This window comes from Quercus robur, chromosome 3, assembly GCF_932294415.1.
Source record: "Quercus robur chromosome 3, dhQueRobu3.1, whole genome shotgun sequence".
In the NCBI taxonomy this organism is placed as follows: domain Eukaryota; kingdom Viridiplantae; phylum Streptophyta; class Magnoliopsida; order Fagales; family Fagaceae; genus Quercus; species Quercus robur.
The window spans coordinates 7,833,072-7,855,638 of NC_065536.1; the positions used below are offsets into that span (position 1 = coordinate 7,833,072).

The 22,567-nt window shown below is 36.6% G+C and overlaps 2 protein-coding genes across 2 annotated transcripts; one reads left to right on the top strand and one right to left on the bottom strand.

Annotated features, from left to right (window-relative positions):
* Positions 1 to 759: 759 nt before the first annotated feature.
* Positions 760 to 1,785, bottom strand: LOC126719182 (uncharacterized). Its single transcript, XM_050421763.1, has one exon. It carries the CDS (start codon positions 1,783 to 1,785, stop codon positions 760 to 762), a length of 1,026 nt encoding a protein of 341 aa, XP_050277720.1.
* A 17,610-nt stretch (positions 1,786 to 19,395) lies between these two features.
* LOC126716913 (putative receptor protein kinase ZmPK1) lies at positions 19,396 to 21,991 on the top strand. The gene has a single exon (XM_050417958.1). It carries the CDS (start codon positions 19,468 to 19,470, stop codon positions 21,862 to 21,864), a length of 2,397 nt encoding a protein of 798 aa, XP_050273915.1. The 5' UTR covers positions 19,396 to 19,467; the 3' UTR covers positions 21,865 to 21,991.
* The last annotated feature ends 576 nt before the right edge of the window (positions 21,992 to 22,567 follow it).

Sequence of the window (22,567 nt, forward strand, 5' to 3'; positions counted from 1 at the left end):
TATAATCCATCCTGTCTCATCCCAGTGTGGCACGACCGGAGGTCTTCGCTGTCTGCTCAGCTCCTCCGCCTTTTCCAATGAAATTTCGGGAAGATCCGTGAGAAACTTCCACCACTGATTAGGAGTGAGGTTCCATGCTGGGTGATCTAGAGGCAATTCTCCCGTTCGCAAACTTAGTGGGGTTATTGGGAACAAATGCCTCCAGGCCTAGCTTAGCTCCGTCTCGAACCACCCCGGAACTTCCGTCGGAGCTGCCCTTATCTGGGCAATAACCTTGTTGGGAATGATCACAATCTTGTTCTTGTACCACATTGCCCAGCCTGCTCGAGGACTTGTGCAAATCCCGAATGTTATCCCCTCCATATCCGCTACTGCCTGGCTGCTCAATATGTTGAGAAAGCTCTTCAATCTCGTCAGACTCAAAGAAAGAGCGTTTTTGCGATCTGCCTCCTTTTAAGCTCTTATTACTTTTAACTCACAGCCCCTTAATCCCTTTTTGTTTGCTTTTCTGAAAGGCTTTTATTCGAGAAGCCTCTACAACTCTACCTTCAGTCTTGTTCCCTTTGTTCAATGCTTCCTGACACAAGTCCATCTCTTGTGTTGAAATGACTTGATTTTCACGTGCCTCAGATATGCCTTCATTAGTAGATATCTTGGAAAAAGGATTATCACATCTAACCCCTTCCCCATGCCAGACGTTAGTGTCATGATTGCCAACCTTACCCTTAAAAGCATTGTCGCGAATGACCATGCTGCCCTTCAAATCATTACCTGTAGAAGTACTAATTTTAGTAGACCCATGCCCTCTTCAGACTTAACCGGGCTTCTTTTCCTAGACACAACCATCCAAGGCCCATAGTTCATTTCGGACTGGGCATTGTCCGAGTGATTGACAGGTTTAGGAGAGGTAGGTTCCTCACCATCTCTAGTCACAGGCTTGATGCGGTAACAACAATTCTCCTGCTTATGTCCCAGTCTTCCACAACAAAAACAAAGAGTGGATATGCCTTCATACAACACTTGCTGAACTAATCTGCCTATTCGGATTGACTTAATAAGAGGCTTATCTAAATTAACTTGGATGCAAAGCCTCACATAACTGCCACGAGTCTCAGATGCAGTATAAGAGTCTATGCGTAAAACCGGGCCAATCACACTTCCTATTTCTTTGAGAACAGAGATATCATAAAACTCAATTGGAAGTTCAGGAAACCTCACCCACACTGCTACTGAGGTAAGCTTATCCTCAGAAGCTTTGAAATATGGCTCCCAAGGTTTAATAGCAAGGAAGTGTCCCCCTACAAACCAAGGTCCACCATGCAACACCTTATCATAATCCTCATCATTACTAAACCGGATTAAAAAATAGTCTTTTCCCAAATTGACACAATCCATTCTAGCTATAGGCTTCCATAAGGCATTGATTTTGAAAGTAAGGTAATTAAAACCCACAGACTTACCATACACTTTCACGATCAAAGCCTTCACCCATGGAGCTCTAATACGTGCCTTAGTTTCTTTTGATAGCGTGACCTCTGCCATCCCCTCAACTAAAGGCTCTAGTTCTGAATCTGAATCATAGCTGTCCTCCCAGATTTTATCTACCTGGAAGGCCTGCTGATAAGCTCCAGGGATATCACCCACAAGGGTGTCCTTATAGCTGACAGGCAGTCTCGGTTGAGACAGGCTTCTTGATCCATGGCTATCTTTAAACTTCTTTACACTACGGTGCAGCTCATCCTCCTCTTCGCTTGATCGTTGGGTCAGGGCGTACTCAGCTTCCATACTTCCAGAAGTCTCTTTTTTTTCGGTGACAGGTTGCGTCATAAAATACCACTTCAAAACAACAAGTAATAATCCTTCATTTACTAAATTATTTTCATCTACAATTTAGTTCTATACCTGCATTTCCATTATTCTTTTTTGACGTACGACTATAAATGGATGTAAAAAGGTAGTTGGTCATAAAGTGATGATCTACCAATTATAATCGCATATGTCATCACTTATAATAAAAATTATTGCAAAGTAGGTGGCTTATGGCGTGCACCTCTTTCATTGACATATTTGATTTCATTTTTGTAGGGGGAATAGGGAGCCGATCTTGTTTGCCGCTGTCATCTGGTCACCATGGAACAGGCGTAACAACATCTGTCTAGGCAAGTCTACACTACCCCTTGATAAGTTGATGGATTTAGGCCGAGAACGCCTAATCGAGTCCCCAACCAGCAACTTGATATCTTTGAACCCTCAACAACGTCAAGCAACAAAGTGGACAGCCCTTGAGACACACGGCTTCAAGATCAACTTTGATGGAGCAACATTTGCCGATAATGACACTGCTGGAATAGGAGTGGTTATATGAAACGATGCAGGTTTGGTTATGGCTTCGCTTACTCAACAAATACCCATGCCAGCCTCGGTTATTGAGGTCGAAGCTTTGGCAGCGAGGAGAGCTTTGGAGCTTGCACTGGAGCTTAGTTTCGATGACATAATACTTGAAGGCGACCCAGAAATCCTTATCAAGTCCTTGATGAACGGTGGCAGCAAATTAGCCCACAACGGACTCCTTGCATCAAATATTCTTTTCATTATTTCCCACTCCTCAAAGTTTAGATTATCTTTTGTACGGAGTAACTGAATTAGGCTAGCGCATTCTTTAGCAAGGTGAGCATCCACTCCTCCTCCAATGTCCGTTTGGATGGAAGAAATACCACTAGACCTTACATCTGTATTTTTGGCTAATTTGAATAGCTTTCCTTAATGATAAGTCCCAATTTTGTTTCTTAAAAAAAAAAAAAAAATTCATAAAGAAATAATTGTAAGGAAACATTTTTCATTTTATATTGTTATGCGCAATATCAGGTGTCACATAAATTATGAAGATTTTTGTAACTTATTTCATTATAACTTTACATCCAAATCCGTGATTAATGGTATGGCTCCGCATCCAAAAATTATCTAGCAATCATCATAGCTAGGAATTCTTTATGAAATTGCATTGACTTAATGGGCTTGGGTTAGCAAATTTGTGGGCTGTACCAATGGATTTTGGGCTTGGGTTGGATGCTTAATATTTATGGGTTTTGTCTATTTTTGAGATTAGTATTTTGATAGGCCCATAGTTTTGCAAAAAGTGTTCTAGGCAAGGTATAAGAATTATGAAGGTTCTTTATGATCTATTTTAAAGTTTATACTCCATAAATCACATCTTGTTATGTATTAATTTGACTTTCTTTAAAAAATAACTAAAACTTATAATAAAATTTTTTTTAATCACATGACATATATATATATATATATATATATTTTGAGAACCTCTCACATGACATATTAAGATTGATAAGAGTATAAAGTGAAACATAAAGAAAAAAAGTAGGATATATATAGAATTTATATTTCAAGAATTATAATATGAAACATAAAAAGAAACTTACCAAAAAATAAGATAGAAATAAACTAGCTATAGCACCATGCATCCGTGTGCTATTAGGAAAATTATTAGTAGCTCCCGAAGTACCATAAATGCGTATTTTCTCCTCTCACATGAATGGTGGGTCCTACCATGAATTTAATTAGTGAAACCCATCATTTATGTGAGAGGAGGGAATACGCATTTATGGTACTCCGGGAATACACAATAATTTCCTATGCTATTATCCCATTTTGATCTTAGAATATTAATATCGATATTAATCAGAAGACATGAACAGTCAGAACAGAGACTTCACAACTACATTGACAAACAAAAGACATGGGACACTGGGAAAAAGACGAAGTAGTACTGTTTTTCTGAAGACCAAAATTTTTGACCAACCTTTCCAATGTCCGTTTTTCATGAAATAAAATAAAATGAATCTTATAGCCCAACCACTTTTAAGGTATGTTTCTGGAAACGTGCATGATACAAGGACTCGGTCAAGTCAGGCTCAAAGAATATTGAAATCAATGACAATAAAATTTTTAGCTGTTAATAGTTCAAAAATGAATTCTTCATGTTGGACCATGACCATTACCCGGTGCCTAAAATATAGATTTTAGGTCCAATTAATAGCCAAATCACGCTTTTCCACCAAAAGATTAATAAACACATGTACACTTAATTTAAGTGCACGTAGTTTATGAATATATCCCTTTCAATTCACCCTTTTCTTTAATATATTGCTCCTTAGCCAAACCACAAAAGTTATCAAATACGTTATTAAGAGAGAAATTAATAGAGCTATTGATTGGAAACGGCACTCTTTTTTAGTGGAAACACACTGCACAATACGCAGGAAGACATCAACAACCGGTTTGGGGCCAAGATAATTTGCCAACATGAAAAATACTTAGGTCTCCCATCTTTGGTTAGAAAGAATATGTCCAAACTTTTCGGCAGCTGATTGAGAGATTGGACACTAAACTATCTGGTTGGAAGGAGAAGCTTTTGTCGAATGCAAGAAAGGAAATTCTTATTAAGATAGTGACACAAGCAGTTTCGACATACACTGAGTGTATTTAAATTGCCAAATGCATTGTGCGAGGAGATGACAAGTATGGTTCGGAAATTCGGTAGAGTCAGTCGAACAACAAAAATAAAATGGCATTTTTAGTTGGGAAAAGATGTGCTTGCCTAAGGTTAAGGGTGGTTTGGGTTTTAGAGACCTCAAGACCTTTAATTTGGCTTTACTAGCAAAACAAGGTTGGAGACTCCATACAAATACAAATTCACTGGTCCACAGGGTACTTAAAGCTAAGTATTTCTCCAATAGTGACTTCCTCAATGCTGAAATAGGGAATAAGCCGTCTTTTGCATGGAGAAGCATAATGAGTGCAAAGACTATTGTTCAACATGGGTATAGATGGCAAGTGGAGGATGGATCGGCTATTAGTATAGTACATGATAAGTGGTTGTCACAGCCATCTACTTTTCGAATAACAAGCATTCCCCATGGAATTCCAATAGATGCTAGAGTTAGTTCACTAATTGACCCACAGCTTGGAATATGGAAGTTGGACTTAATCCAATACTATTTTAATCCGATAGATGCTTTAGCCATCCTTAGCATTCCCATCAGCCCGAGATCACCAAAGGATCGTGTAATATGGGCATATAATCCAAAGGGCAGGTTCACCGTCCGCAGTGCTTATAAATTGGCTCATTCTCTCTCGCCCAATTTGGACCAGAGTGAGACTTCAAATGACCAGGCTGATCGCAAGTTTTGGAAGGTTCTCTGGAGTCTAAATGTGCCAAACAAAGTCAAATCTTTTGCATGGAGGGCAAGCAAAAATATTTTACCTACAAAAGCTAACCTTGGTCACTGAAGAGTCCTTGATGATCTGGGACTGCGATAAGGATAGTGAGATTTGGAAGCTTTCAGGCATTCCTTCTGATACTCAGGGAGCACACTTTGAAGATTTCAAAGACTTATTGTGGCATGTTATGTTTATCCAGCATTTCAGTGATGAGGTGGTCTGTTTGTTCATTACCATTGCATGGGGTATGTGGTTCAACAGAAACTAGACTAGGCACGGTAAACCTAGACAACCTGGCCCGGTTATTCTTTGTAAAGCAAGATATCTGGTGGATGAATTTCAAGCAGCCAATCTCAAGATACCAACAATTTTAGAGGATAGACCAATTCAGTGGGTTCCCCCAAAGCTGCCATGGTATAAGATAAATGTTGACGGAGCTGTTTTTTCATCTCTTGAATCCTCAGGAATGGGGGCAGTCATTCGAGATTCTGAAGGCAGGTTGGAGGCAGCGCTTAGCAAAAATTTTCATTGTCCATTTGGCCCTCTAGAAGCGGAAGCAAAGGCCATGGAAGATGGTGTTCAATTTGCTTGGGATGTGGGCATTTGGGATGCAATTTTTTAGCGTGACTCGAGGATTGTATTTGATGCTCTTAATGATCTCAGCGACCCCCCTGCCAGCATGTTGCCTATTTGCCAAGATGCTAATTTGTTGGAGATTCATTTGCAAAGCAATGGTGTAATTTATTGAGGATGAAGAAGACTTTCTCATTGTAAAATCCAAAATAAGTCGAGAGGTTTTCCAACGAGGGTGGAGCAAAAAGTAGATTTTTTTTTTCTTCTTAGTACATGACTAACACACCAACTTGAGAAAGATGTTGGCTGCAAAGTTCTTCAGTTCATTCACACGATGAAAATCAAGAAGCTCCTTAGTTACAAAACCCTATGGCATACAAACGTAGCAGCTTCTACAAGAGAAAGATAAACAAGGGCAAATTGTCTCCGGTTACAATTTGAGTGTAACAACAATTGCAACAACCTTTGCATTTAGTGAAACGACCTTTAAAATAATCCTTATATATGTCTAGGATTGTAAGAACATAAATCTTACACAAATAGCTTGGATATGCGTAAAAAACAAATTTGAATTTCGTAATTCTCGATAGATACAGCTTCTGTCGAGAGCTGTTGAGAATTATATATTAAATCTCGATAGATACATCTGTCGAGCTATCTGTCAAACTTTAATGAATAACACTTCTTCACTTGATTCTTGAATAGACTTGCATGGCTTCAATACTTGGACTTGAACTCTTATTTCTTAAAATATTAAACACATCCTAGATCTACCCAAATACAAGTAAAGTGCGTTTTGTCAAAGGATTAACTAATTCTAAATGACATATGTTCATAACAAGTTCCACATATGTCCTAACAATCTCCCCATTTGGCAATCCGTGACAAAACCACAACAAACAAATAAAATATGAGAGAAGTCATAAATTACTCAACTCATAATCACTTGTTGAATACAAGAAAATCTAATCCTAATACAAACTCTTGAAAAACTTTGCAAGAAGAGAGTTCATAGCATGATAGATTTTGATAACCTTTATTTCTAAAACACTTTAAACAAAACTTATCAAGGCATCTTAGTGTGAAACAGAAATATAAGATTACATACAAAAAAGAAACATGTGTATAAAGAGAGAAAAGAAACAACACACGGAGAGATAGGTGAAATGATGATAACATCAATATATAAGTGAGAAATAATATACAATGTATGTCATCAAAAGAATGGTCACAAGACCGATGTACAAAAGATAATGTATCTAAAAGAGAAAGAAAAGAAAAGATACATAAGTCCTCACTACATCCCTTAAAAATATAAACACTATTCCTATAAAAAATGTCCTATGCTAACTCTCCCCCTAAGTACATGACTACTCTCATACCCAAAACTACTCCCCATTTTTGTCACGAATGACAAAGGGCAAGTCACTGAGAAGCAGTCATCTCTTTAAGAGTTAGCGTCCTCATCCTCATCATCATTATCATCATCATCGAAGCCATCATCATTGTCCTCATCCTCTGAAGCCTGTGGAGATAGAGAGGGAGATAGAGATGCAGTGAAGCCACCCATGCGAGCCTGTTGTCGTGCGATACGACTAACACGGGTGTTTACCTGATACAACTTAGTAGAAAGTATATCGAGGCGAGCATCCATGCGCTTAAACTGCGCCATGAAGGCCTCTAGCATTACACCACTCGCAGAAGAAGAAAGAGGTGCGGAATAGGCTGGAGGAATTGCCGTCTCGGTTCATGGCCGCTTAAATCGAAGTTGGGCTTCGCTCCATCTAACGGATGCCACACTGATGGCGCCAATGACGGTGAAGTGAATAGACTCGAGATAAGAGACAGAGGAGTGGTGAAAGATCCTCATGATAGTAGAAGGAAAGATGAGCTTATCACGGGTCGCCGTGTCTTTATAGACATCCATGAGAAAGAGAATGAAGTAAAAATGGAAGTCTATAGTAAGGTCCTCTAAAAGGGATAACAAAAATCGAGTATGAGGCTCTGTGATATAGTTATAGTGAGACAATGGATGGAGAACGAATGTCATCGTTATATTAAAGAACTTCAGACCTTTTGTAAAACCCGAGCATGAGGTATTTTGACGGTCACCCCATGAAGAAGGTGTCTCATAAAAGAGAGATAGAAGTTTGTCTTTGGACATAGACCTCAAACGTGGACATTCGGGGTAGTTAGGATGCGACACCCTCGAAACATGTAGTACTTTGGAGATAAGCTCTGGAGTAACTACGATACGTATACCTCAAACTTGTGTAATAGACTGAGGTATAGAGGTATCGAAACCATGCATGTTGGAGTAAAACTCCTATATGATCACGGTGGGATAGCTCACGGGTAACTTACGTAGAGATTCCTATTCCCAACTGTGAATGATAGTGGGTAGAGCAGTATTGGAAAAATCCGATAGAATTACGCAGCGTTCCGAATGAATGCCACGTTTGGAGAAGTTCTCTGAGAAGAAGTCCTGACGGGCCTTCTCATCACGGAACCGGACAGAAAGAGGAGTAGGATTAAAAGATGATGCCTCAGAGCGAAGAAGGTTCCAGAATGATGTGGATTTGCGCTTAGGTGCCATGTACAGACTGTTTGAGAGAGAGAGAGAGAGAGAGAGAGAGAGAGAGAGAGAAACAAACAGAAAAGTACCAATCACAAAGAGCACCAATATAAGAAATGAAAAGGTACGTATGCATGAACAATGCATGAGCATGTGACGTGCAAAGAAAAATTCATCATGGGCTCAGCCCAATCCAATCCTACCAGTACACAAGTTTCCAACATAGAAACACACATCTAAATGCATGAAATATTATGAAAATGCAAATGTAATGCAATGCATGAGCATATAACAACATATAAGCAAAACCCAACCTAGAAATTTCACAAAATAGTCATCAATTTTCAAAAGCCCCAAAAAGTTTTCAAAAACCCAAAACCTAGGTCTAAAGTATGAAATGCATGAAGAATGAGAAAAAAAGAGATCATACCAATGAAGAAAAAGATCACACTAGGCCGAAATCCAAGTGGGTTTGAGGTCTAGAGAGAAAAGAGAGTGTTTAGGAGAGAAAAGAAGTGTTTATGTTGAAGAGAAAAGGAGAGAAATGAAACAGATTTCACGCTAAAGCTATTTAAGGAAAACGCATCTCAATGGATCGAGGATTTATTGAGATTCTATTGAGCACTAACTCTCCACAGATTAATCTGTCGAGGTGCTGTCGAGAATCTATCGACGGCAAAGTATCTCGATGGTTCGAGAAGCTATCAAGAATCTATCTGCCAGAAAAAACTTTCTCGATGGATCGAAGATGCATTAAGATTTGTCGAGAAAAGAAGTTCAAGGGTCTCGATAGATAGCTAGCTGTCGAGATCTGTCGAAAAGCTGTCAAGCTTGATAAAAACAGTTTTTCAAAGAGAAGAAAAACACAAATATGAATGCAATCAAACAAACTACTCAACCAAAGATCCAAACAACATTTTAAGCTTTCAAAAATGTCTTTCAACAAGAAAAATGCAAAGCATTTAAGATCTTAACACACACACACACACACACACACACACACACACACAACAAGTCTAACCAGTTTTATATTTCAAAACACAAGTCAAGATAGTTTAGTAAGTATAAATTAACACATGTATTCCTTGTGATAGCCAAATCACATTGTACCCGCACATATATCAAATGTAGCAAAGAGTTTGCGTGTTGTGTGTGAAAACATCACAAGATTGCATAAGTGTCTCATGTTATGAAAATTTGAGATATGAGAAAATCAATTTAACTCACACACAATTATAACTACTTGATGAGGACTATCACATTTAAGGTACATCCTATAACTCTCACATCTCTTAGAAACACGCTTGCAACCCATATTTAAAAGCATTTTGATTCTTTTTGCTTTTTATTTTTCTTTGCATATTTTTCTTTTTAAGCATATCATGCATGGGCATATAAGAGAGAGAGAGAGAGAGAGAGAGAGAGAGAGAGAGAGAGAGAAGAAATACCCAATTATGTTAAGCCAAAAAAATCATAATTTTGCTATGACGAAGTATACAAATGTTATTTCATGATTGGCGGGCTTTAGTTGTGAGATTGTTATTTATACATTTCTCTTAGGATTTTTTAGTCCTTCTCGTCAAAAAGAGTGATATGAGTGTTAAATATAAGAGATTACTTAATTGTACTCATCACAAACATGAGCCACAAAGCTTCCTTGCTTAGTGGTGCATTAAAATGCTCATATAAGCTACAAAAGATACAAAGTTTAGAAAACTTTGTTTCAATGGCCATCCAAGGTACACAATTACCAACGTACACAAAACACACACTGTTTTTGTATTTTTATAATTTTTATAATTTTTCAATTTTTTTTATTTTTATTTTTGTGGAAGAAAAATTTAGTAAAACTAAAAACAAACAGACAAAAACATGTTAAAACAAAGCATAGAATAAAATTAGACTAACTCAAAAACAAGAAAACAAAACAGACAAGTAATGCATAAACAGAAAGAGAGGGAGAGAGAAAAAGCGACTGAATCACTTTGAACCTTTTTCCTTCCACACCTTGGAAGAACCTTTCCATTTGGCGAACCCTTGATCCATCGGTGAGCGGGAAAAATTGAAACCATTCAAGTTTGAAAGGAACATAAGGGCCTTAAGAAGATCTCCAAGAGGAGAAAAAGAGGATGAAAACTAATTTAGGTTTCTAGACAAGATCATACCATTACTTTGTTGAGTGGCTAACCACTTGTAACAATTTGGACGAGTATGTCCTAAAGCTCCACAGTGATAACAGAGATGCTGTTTTTTTTGTTTAGACTTTTGAGTATTTCCCTTCTTAGTCCTAGGGTTTCTAGTCTCTTTCTTATCAAGCTTAGAGGGTGCTCCTAAGAAATATTTACCCCTGTTTATGTTTTCACTAGCTGAAACAGTTTTAACATCATTGTTCTCAGAATTAACATTATTACCAGGTGAAACAAACATAGTAGTACTAGAAGAAGCAATATTAAGAGAAGAGAAATCATACTCCAAACCGGTTCTATCAGATGCAGATTTATGAAAGCTAAGCATCTCATCAAGTTTTGCACTGGAAGTTCTTTTTAATTGAGCTTTAACTTGGAATAGTTCCGCTTTAAGCTTCTTGTTCCTTTAAGCTAAGAAATTATTCTCAAACCGCAGTGCTCCAATAGTTTGATTAACTTCATCAAACGTTATGGAGAGCTCCTCTCGATCTAGCTCAATATCACTCAACTTCTTGGTAGCCAGCCTATACAGTTTCTCATGCTTTTCAGAGACCTTGTACAACTTAGCATAGGCTGTATGGATGTCATCTTGTTCATCCATTTTCTCAAACTTAGAGTCCACCAAGTCCACTTTATCATCTGCTGTTCTATAACCCCTTCAGTAGGATCAACTGTAGCAATGAAGGCATTCAAGATTCCTTTATCATCACTGTCATCTGAATTATCCTCAGGCTTGGTGTAACTCAAGGTAGCAGCAAGGGCCTTACTTTTCCTAATAGTCTTGAGATATGTTGGATATTCTTGTTTCATATGTACAAAACCTTGACATCCAAAGCACTTTGGTTTGGAGGGAACAGTGTACTGACCACCATCCTTAGTATCCTTCTTCCTTTTATCTTGGCTTTTGAATTGTGAAGAACTAGATCGCTTTTGGTTCTTGTCGAATCCTTTCGCATTGACATTCTTTATAAACTTTTTGAATTGCCTAGTGATATAGATTTCATCTTGAAATCTTCATCATCAGAAGACTCATTGGTATCATTGGTTTTGGCCTTCAATGCTGTAAGGTTGAATTTAATCAACCATCTTGTTGGCTTTATTCCATACCAAATTTGCTTGTATTTCAGCAATTAGTAACCCTGTATTTAGGTGGGATTTTTGTAAGGGTAGTGAGTGAGATAGTGTGATGAAATGCTCAAGATTGTGCAAGAAAAACAGAGACTTGCGACTGGATCTCGCGGGTGACTCGCAGCTGTAAGCTGCTAGAAGATGCACACGTGCTAGGCATGTCAGAAGTTGAAGCGTCATGCTAGCTGGAGCACTACAGGACAAAATAGGACAATTGGCTGTTCAGTTACCTCGCGGCTGGAACTCGTGACTCAATCAAGCCGCGAGCCAGCCCTGTTTTGAAAAATTTGACTCTTCACATTCCATTCTCACCCTAGTATAAATACTCCTTATACCCACGAAAGAAAGAGAGCTTCCAGAGAAAATTTTGAGAGAGAAACCCTAAAGTAAAATAAGATTGATTCATCCACAATCTTCACATAAGAGACTCTTCAAATTCCTCTACTCTCTTCCTCTCCATTGTTAAATTCTTGAGAGGCCTTTTACCAAAACCTTTTCTCACCATATCCATTACTGTGAGAGGGCTGTTTGGTGTTCTGGGAAGCAGTTAGGAAGGAACCAATTTACATTGGTTGATGCTATGGTCAAGAAGCGGAATCTAGGAAGTTAGAAAAGAAATAGGTTCGGCGCAACCTCATTGGAGCAAGAAGTTTGGAGGGCTTAGATACACTGGGTAGATTAGGCTTGAAGGGTCTATTGCTGTTCATGTATCCCAACTACATTTTCTAGTGGATTACTTATCGCTTGGAGGGCGGCAGAGAGGTTTTACGTCGAGAGTTTCGGTTTCCTCTTCGATAGCACATCGTTGTGTTGTCCTTGTGTTTGCATCTCTCTTCCCTTAATCTTTGCCTTTTATTTTCTGTTGTGGATGTGATTTTAATTGGCTTAGATTGTTTACCAATTCTATTTATAGCTTGTGTTCATTTTCCGCATACTTGTTGTTTGTCATAAAGCTTGAATTAGTTGTCTAAATGTTCAAGGGTGTTTGTTTGTAATTGGTTGTCTAAATGTTCAAGGGTGTTTTATACACTATTTGAACTTTCAAATGCCACGCTCTTGCTCTTGCTTGATTTCTCAATCTTAGTCAAACCCAACTCATAGGTTTGCAAGTTGCCGACCAGCTTTGTCAAAGTAATTTTGTCAATATCTTTTGATTCCTTAATGATGGTGATCTTGGCATGAAATCTCTCAGGTAGAGATCTGAGCACCTTCCCTACAATCTTGGGTTCGGGAATGGTTTCCCCAAGATTAAAGGTAGAGTTGATTATGTCCTTTAGCTTGGCATAGAACTCATCAAACGACTCATCTTCCTTCATCTTAATTTCTTCAAAGCTCGTGACAAGCCTTTGAAAATTTGAATCATTGACAGCCTTTATTCCTTCATAGGTTGTGTGGAGGATAGTTTATGCTTCCTTAGCAGTTTCAGTTATGGATATCTTCTGAACTCCTCATTGGTGACCGCACTAAATAAGGTATTGAATGCTCTGCTATTGAAGTTTGCCACTTTGATCTTAGCATCATCCCAATTAGTCAGTGCCTCTTTCGGTTTTGTCCAACCAATCTCCATAGCTAGCCACACCTTCTTATCTAAAGACTGCAAAAAAGCTCTCATGCATACTTTCCAATATGCATAGTTAATGCCATCAAATAAAGGAGGTATAGTTAGAGATTGTTGATGAGAATGCAAAATGTCATATTTTTCTCCCTTAATGTTTAGTCTTTTATATTTATTTGGTGCCTAAATGTACTCATTATTCTTATATTTTGATTTAGGATGCAAATGGAGGCATTAAGTGCAAAACGTAGTTAATTGGGCGATTTTGGACAACTTTGACATCGCTTTGTAATCTGGGAAAAACTCTCTCATCCGAGCTTCGATTGAGATGATTCAAGATGATATGGAACGCAAAGAAAAAGCTCTACAACTTTCATGTTTTGAGTTTTGAGAGATACGGGCTGAATAAAGGTCAAAATTGAATAAAGGTCAAAATCGAACTTGAAGTTGCTGCACCTGCACTGCTGACGTTCTGGAATGTTCCTTTGCCTGCAATTCTAATACGCAGATCTGGTGTGGGTTATTTTTGGAAGGTTCCAGATCTGATGCACGAAAATTCCAGCTGAAAAACACCACTTTCCTAGTTATATTAGGACTTTGTTTTATTTTTAATATTTTTCTTTAATTAGTCAGACTTGGATATTATTATTTAGAATATTTTTAGGAGATTTTGTAGGCTTGGGAAAGGGGGAATTAATGTATAAAAGGGGGAGGAGAAATTAGAATTGGACACACAAACCTCTCTCTCCCCTCTTCTCTGATTTTCTCCTTTGAGTTTTCATCATGACCCTGCGTGGCTAAACTTTTATACTTGGTCGAAGGAAACTAAAGCCTTGGAATCAATAAAACTGTTAGATTTAATTTGTTTTTATTGTTCAATTTATGTTTTGAATATCAGATGTTCTTCTGTGCCTATTTTCATGATTGTCTTGTTTAAATACTAGGAGGCTTACTAGTTTATTATTCATTGCAATCTACTGCTAGGTTAGATATCAAATTCGTAATTGTTTGATCTCTCTAACTTGTGAAACAACCAAGATTTAATAATTTGCTGCGTCAAAAATTATTAGATCTTAGGAAGAACGCTTGACTAAATTAAATACAACCGCTTGTGCTTGTGTTGTTTAATTTCATCGATCCCTCTAATTCTTAAGGCTTCTATTAGATTAAACCTTTAGTGCTTGTCTTGGATTGTTTAGTAGTTAGGGTTTATTAGATTGCTTGTTTTCTAATTAATTACGACTAAGGAGAGATAGGAAAATAGTTCAAACGGTGAATATTCAAAGTGTTAATTGATATATACTTGCATCGATGATCAGTTGTAAAATTCCAATGGTGGATGTTGACTTAGACCAAGGTTTCTTCTCTTGATTGATTTTGATACTTTGATTTGAATTGTTCCTTAGTTGTTTTTCTTAAAATTGTTTTCATTATACTCAAACCCCCTCTCCTTGTTCACGTAGCATAAAACTAAGCTAGATACTCTCTGTGAGAACGATCCTTACTCGCACTACTACATATATTTTTAGGAGTATAGGTTTTACTTTTGGTTGCCTACGACGGCACACCAATTGTTCTCTATCCATGATTAACAGGGATGGTAGCACAAGAATTTGCCCACTCTGATGCCACTTGATAAGCCAAGAATGTATTGACCCATTTGGTAACTTAATCAAATTAATTAGATTCAATTACATGCAATAGTGTGGTAGCACAAACAAATCACCAAATAACTAAATGCAGCGGAAAATAAATTTGATAAGGGTGATTTGTTTACGAATGAGGAAAACCACAGAGGCAAAACCCCACTGGGTGAATTTAAGGTCACCACTCCCTAGAATCCACTATTATTAAAACAAGTAGTTACAAGTAAAGGAATCCTAGTATCTTATACTAACCTACAGTTGAACCCTCACCCCAATACATAATTGGACTTGTAATGTAGTGACAATCTCTTATTTCAATGCACGGCTCCAAGTACGTGACTAACCAATTGATGTACGGATCCTAGTATGTGACTAACACACTAACTTGAGAAAGATGTTGGCTGCAAAGTCCTTCAGTTCATCCACACAATGAAGATCAAGAAGCTCCTTGATTACAAAACTTTACGGCGTACAAACACAACAGCTTCTATAAGAGAAAGATAAACTAGGGCAAATTGTCTTCGGTTACAATTTGAGTGTAACAATAATTGCAACAACCTTTGCATCCAATGAAACGATCCTTAAAATAATTCTTATATATGTCTAGAATTGTGGGAAAGAAACCCTACATAGATAGCTTGGATATGTGTAAAAAACAGATCTAGAAATCTAAATTTCGTAATTCTCGATAGATACAGCTTCTATCGAGAGTTGTTGAGAATTATATATTAAATGTTGATAGATACATCTGTTGAGCTATCTGTTGAGCTTTAATGAATAATACTTCTTCACTTGATTATTGGACAGACTTGCATGGCTTCAATACTTAGATTTGAACTCTTGTTTCTTGAAGTATTAAACACATCTTAGATCTACCCAATTACAATAAGTAAAGTGCGTTTTGTTAAAGGATTAGCCAATTCTATATGACATATGTTCATAACAAGTTCCACATATATCCTAACATTTATAAATGCTTACAAACACCGAACAGTTATGACTTTTCATTTTTTAATAGGTACCTTTTACGTCAATAGGTATATTTTCATTGAAAAGACACATTTCCAATCAATAGACATATTTTCATTCAACAGAAACCCTTTTATTCAATAGGCACCTTTTTATTCAATACTTGGACTTGAACTCTTGTTTCTTGAAGTATTAAATATGTCTTAAATCTACCCAATTATAAGTAAAGTGCGTTTTGTCCAAGGATTAGCCAATTCTATATGACATATGTTCATAACAAGTTCCACATATGTCCTAACATTTATAAATGCTTACAAACACCGAACAGTTGTGACTTTTCATTTTTTAACAGGTACATTTTCATTGAAAAGGCACATTTCCAATCAATAGACATATTTTCATTCAATAGACACCTTTTTATTCAATAGGCACATTTTCATTCAATAGGAACATTTTTGGCCAATAGAAACTTTGTGTTATTTCTTTCAATATCAAATTTTTTTTGTTTTTTAATTTCATGCATTTTTGCTTACTACAATTTTTTTTCCCTAAAACTCATTTGGTAGCTATTCCCATACATTGCACGGGTGGGTTAGCGACTATTATATATATGTATGTATGTATAATTTTTATTTAAATAAATTATTCAAATTGTTCTCTTTCTCAAAAGAGATTATTATGATAATCAAAATTTTATTTTCTAATTATATGTTAAGTTTTGGTTATCATACTGAATATGTATAATTTATTCTCTAAATTTTATTGTAGATAATTAGTTGTCCTTAAAAATTAAACAATTTCAAAAAGTAATTTCCATCACTCTATTTTTTACAAATATATAATTTTATAATTTTTGATGTTTTTGATAGATATTATTATTTTTTGAAATGTTCCATATTCTTCTAACTATTTTTATTATGCATTATATTTTCCTAGTTTCTTTTGGTACAATTAAAATTTTTAAGTTTCAAAGCTATTATTCAAATTTCTCATTCTCTTAAGGAGATTATTTTGATAACCAAAACTTATCATATAATTACAATTGATATTGCTTAAATAATTAATAGTACTCTAAACCCAAACTTGCATTTTCCTATTCTTAAGTAGGTACACCGAATTGGGTAGAAGTGATTTGAAATAGACCAAGTGGTTCGAAGTGGACGGGATAAAACAAATTGGATTGAATGGACTAAATTGAACTAAATAGACCGAAGTGGAACGAATTGGACCTAATGCGCCAAATTGCACTGAATTGGCCGGAATGGACCAAAGTAGACCTAATGGGACTGAAGTAGATCGAATGGACCGAAATATATGGAAGTGAACCAAATGAACCGAATTAGAATGAATTGACTGAAGTAGACTGAATGAACCTAATTGAACTGAAATGGACCGAGGTAGACCAAATTAGACCAAGATAGACTAAATTGGACTGAGGTAAACTAAAGTAAACCGAACTGGACTGAATAGATGAAGTGGATTGAAATGGAATGAATGTCGATCTGTAATTAGCATAGCCACGATTGTGTTATGATATAAACTCAAATTCTTACTACCAAAATAATCAAGTATTAACTCAAACAAATAGATTCTAAACTGAGTAATAGAAAAAAGGAGACCCTTTTAATCTACGAGAGAAGAAATCAGAGGCAGAAGCAAGAGCATTTTATAATGCTAGTTAGGCTGTGCAAATTTTATTGTTCTTTGCTCAGGTCTTGTCCTTGCAACTTGCTTCAATATTTGCTTTCTCCACTGTTATATTTTAGTGGAAGAGTTAGCTTGGGAGGAAGAAGAAGAAGATGGGATATATGGCGTTGTTTTAATAAAATATATGGTTTGGTTTTGTTTATCTGTTTTATGTTTTTAATTGGTTCATTGTGAATATTGTTAGATAGTGTTCAAGTCGAACTCTTACGAGATTCAATAAGATTTCAGGAACCCAAAACACAAGATGGAAACTAGAATGTGTAAACAAACATTGTATAACTATTATTAACGAAGACTTTGTTATGCTATTGGGTGATTCGTTGAACTCAACGTGATAAAAAAAAAAGTCTTATAAATAAAACCAACTGGTAAGATACTATTTTCTTAAAAAGAACTCTTTCCTAATATACGCATGCTAAATCTAGAAGTATTCAGTTAGTCAACACACGCAGGATCTTGTTGAGTTGCATTCCAACCTTCTGAATCTTTATATTTGTGTCCATTCCCACCAAGTCTTTTGGGTCCCTCCCTATTCCAAGTGGATAATATTTTATACTTAAAAAAATGTAGATCCTTCTTTGTATTACCCTCCGGCTGCTCCTCGGAGGAACTAACTAGCCAACCATATTGGACTCTAAAATATTGGCAAAATTAATATATTATTTCCCTTTTTTTTTTTTTATATATATAGAATTTAATATATTATTTCAGAATGAGTTAGGATTGTCACTATGTCAAAACAATAGTACATCTTTCCAAAAAATACTGCAATCTTGAAATGTCTCTCTCTCACATACAGTATGAAAATATTCACAAATCAATTAGAAAATTTATTGTTTTAATTAGATTTTTCTAAAACTAGAGAAGATTTATGTAATTTGCACCTACAAGCTTTTCATTATTCACCGAGGAAAAAAATCATTTAGCGAAAAGGGTCAAATATATGTGGTCAATAATGTCTTTTTATTTTGGCTGGGAAAAATATCATCAAAAATTGAAGATAAATGCATTTAGAGGAATAATACTACTAAATTACACACCTCTCATTTTCAACTCTTCTTATTGTTGATGGAAACATCATCCTACATTGATATGGAAACGTCATCATTGTGAGCAACACTCTAGAAATGATTAACTCTGGATCTCAAAGTCTCCAGAATTAAAAAAGGAAAAAAAAATAAAAAATCCCTCAAGGCCTTTTCCATATCAATGGTACATACTAATATATACTGAATTATATCATCATATTGATTTAAAAAAATAATAAAAAAAGTCAAAGAGACTGCATAAAGAGAACTTGGACCCTTCCCCCATCAACGAAGGCCATAATTGAGCCTAAATATTTACTCAGTGGTTAGACAAGACTTTTGATTGTGCTGATTTGCCCTCCAAATCAAGAATCTTCCTATGCCATGTGGAGAGGTATAGATATACTATTTTGGTACATAAAACAATGTCCTCAGGCTTATCTAAATTGGACCAAGCACGTAACGAGTCAACAAATCAATATTAAATGTTTGCTGGAATGTGAATACAATCAGCCATCATAATGAACGGTTTGCAGGAAATATTCAAGAAAAAAAAAAAGGGTATGCAGAAACTAAATTTTTTTTTTTTTTTAAATCACGTATATAAAATTTTCATTTAGAAGTTGGTCCATATGCAGAGTCTTTTGCCTTGTTTTATTTATTTATCTATTTATTTTTTGTTTATATTTTCTTGGCAATACATCATAAAAAGTCTTGGTGTGCGCAACTAGTGGGCAGGCAAACAAGTAGAAAGATTATTTCAACAAGTGAGCAGTTCAGATTTTGTTCTTCAATTATATATGACGAAGAATATTTAAGTAGTAGAAAGATCTCAATCGTGCAATACCTCTTGCATTTCCTTATGGATATCTCAATTTTCTTCCTTCTTTTATGTCTTCTACAAACTCTTTCTCTATCTTCATCTAATACATTAGACACTCTTAGAGGCACATCTCTATCAGTTGAGAAACCAAGTGACAAATTGGTTTCAGAAAATGGTGAATTCTCTGCGGGGTTTTTCCCTGTTGGAGATAATGCTTTTTGCTTTGCCATATTGCTGAACAAGTCCTCAACTCCCACAGTTGTTTGGATGGCAAACCGAGATGAACCTGTTAATGGAAGAGGTTCCGTGCTTTCTATTTTCGCAGACGGCCAGCTTCTACTAACCAATTCACTTGGTATCGTCATTTGGACAACTAAAGCAGCAGACTTGACCTCATTAGAGGTCACCAATTTGCAACTACAGCTCCAAAACACAGGCAATCTCGTTCTTCATAATTCCAAAGGTGTTGTCATCTGGCAAAGCTTTGATTCACCATCAGATACGCTTCTACCTCAACAAGCACTCACCATGATGTCGAGCCTTATCTCAAGAAAAAGCCAAGATGACTATTCTTCTGGCAACTATAAGCTCTTTTTTGACAATGATAATGTGCTCCGCCTGCTTTTCCAAGGTCCCACAATGTCCAGTCTCTACTGGCCGGATCCATGGCTTACAGACCCTGGACAAGCTGGAAGATCTATGTACAATACTAGTAGACGTGCACTACTACACGACTTGGGTTATTTTGAGTCATCTGATAATTTTCAATTCAATGCAACAGATTTTGGTGTGGTAACTCACAGACGATTAACACTTGACCCTGATGGCAACCTGCGATTATACAGCCTGCAAAAGATGAATGGGAGTTGGGATTGGGTTGTAACATGGCAAGCCTTCTCTGACCCATGCAGGATTCACGGCATATGTGGACCTAATAGTCTTTGCAGTTATGATCCTGTTTCTGGCAGGAGATGCACTTGCTTGCAGGGCTTCAAGCTTAAAGATCAGACTGACTGGTCTTATGGCTGTGAACCAGAATTCAGCATCCCTTGCAACCATACAGATGAGTCTAGCTTTGTCCAACTTGCTCATGCTGAATTCTATGGCTCAGATATGTTCTTCCATCAGAATGTTACCTTTCAATTTTGTCAAGAACAGTGCCTGAATAGGTGTGACTGCAATGGCTTCCAGTATAATTACAATGAAGGTAGTGGTTACTATAATTGTTACCCCAAGTATCTACTAATGAGTGGACACCAATCGCCAAATTTTGTTGGAGATTTTTATTTAAGACTACCAAAAGCTGGTCTTTTTTATAGCAAGATTCCTGATGACGAATTCAAGTTACAATGTTCGGCCAACCTATCCAAGCAAATCATTAGAACGTATGAAAATAAGACCGTAAAGCTTTTGCTTTGGTTTGCCACTTCAGTGGGAGGTATGGAGGTGACTTGTGTTTTGCTGGTCTGGTTATTCTTGTTAAGAACTAGTAAACATCCTAACCCAGATCCTGCTTCACAAGGATATCTCCTCACAACTAAATTTAAGCGATTCACCTTTGATGAGCTAAGAAAGGCAACGCGGGGATTCAAAGAAGTGATTGGGCGAGGAGCAGGAGGGACAGTATACAAAGGTGTACTGCCTGATCAGCGGGTTGCAGCAATCAAGCGACTCGATGAAGCTAACCAAGGAGAAGCAGAATTTCTAGCTGAAGTAAGCACCATTGGCATGTTGAACCACATGTACTTAATAGAGATGTGGGGATATTGTGCAGAGGGAAAGCATAAGCTTCTGGTGTATGAGTACATGGAACATGGATCTTTAGCTGAAAATATTAGTTCTAATGCACTTGATTGGAAGAAGAGGTTTGAAATAGCAGTGGGCACTGCAAAAGGCTTAGCTTATCTGCATGAAGAGTGCTTAGAGTGGGTTTTACATTGTGATGTAAAGCCTCAGAATATATTGCTAGATTCCAACTTTCAACCAAAAGTAGCAGATTTTGGCTTGTCTAAACTAGTAAGTAGAAGCATGAGTGATCATTCAAGCTTCTCAAGGATGAGGGGAACTAGAGGTTACATGGCTCCTGAGTGGATTTACAATCTTCCAATTACTTCTAAAGTGGATGTTTATAGTTATGGAATTGTGCTGTTGGAAATGGTGACTGGAAAGAGCCCAAGTGGCATCCATACCTCTGATAGTGGAGAGACAAGAGAGCATAAGAGGTTGGTCACTTTGGTAAAAGAGTATATTAACATTGGAACTGCAACAAGGAAGTCATGGATTGAAGAAATTATAGATCCCATGATGTTTGGCAAATATGACAAGGTTAAGATGGAACTTTTGGTCAAAGTGGCCTTGCAATGTGTGGCAGAAGACAGGGATGAGAGACCCAGCATGAACCAAGTAGTAGAGATGCTTATAGGCCATGAGGATTAATATTTGTTAAAATAATTTAGAAGTTTTGTTTAATTTGAGTTGTAAAAAGATTTCATTATGCATTCATATTTCTTTTTTGTGGAAGAATAGAAATTTTTGAACTGTAATAAAGGAATTTATGGATTCATCTTCTCTCCATTGTATATAGAAGTTTCTTTGATTTTTTATGACATGTAAAATTTGATAAAGAGTAATGCTATAGTCACAAACTATTTTACAATATTTTTACAAAATGTTGATGTTACAAACTTCTTATTGGTTTTCATTAAGGCCCATAATTAATGTAACTATTTTGTTTATCAATAATCACTCAGTATATTAGCAATTTGTAAAATTTTTATAAAATAGTTTGTATCTTTAGCATTATTCTTTGATAAGTGTACGAGAGAGAAAGCAGAAAATGTTGGATACTTTTAGCCTCTTGGTTAATTTAACATGCTTTACAAGGTTGTTACTAAACTGTTGGCCAGACATATGAAGCCTTTCCCATATGAACTCATTAATCCACTTCAGGCGAGCTTCATCTTCGGCAGGAGAGCAATAGACAACATTGTATATTCCAAAAGGCTGTTATGAAATTCAAGGGAAGCAAGCCCAAATGTCAATCAAGATTGGTTTTGTGAAATTTTATGACATGCTATAATGGAATTTCGTTCCTTGGAATCTAGAAATTGGTTTTGAGAAAACCTTCCTCTTACTAGTG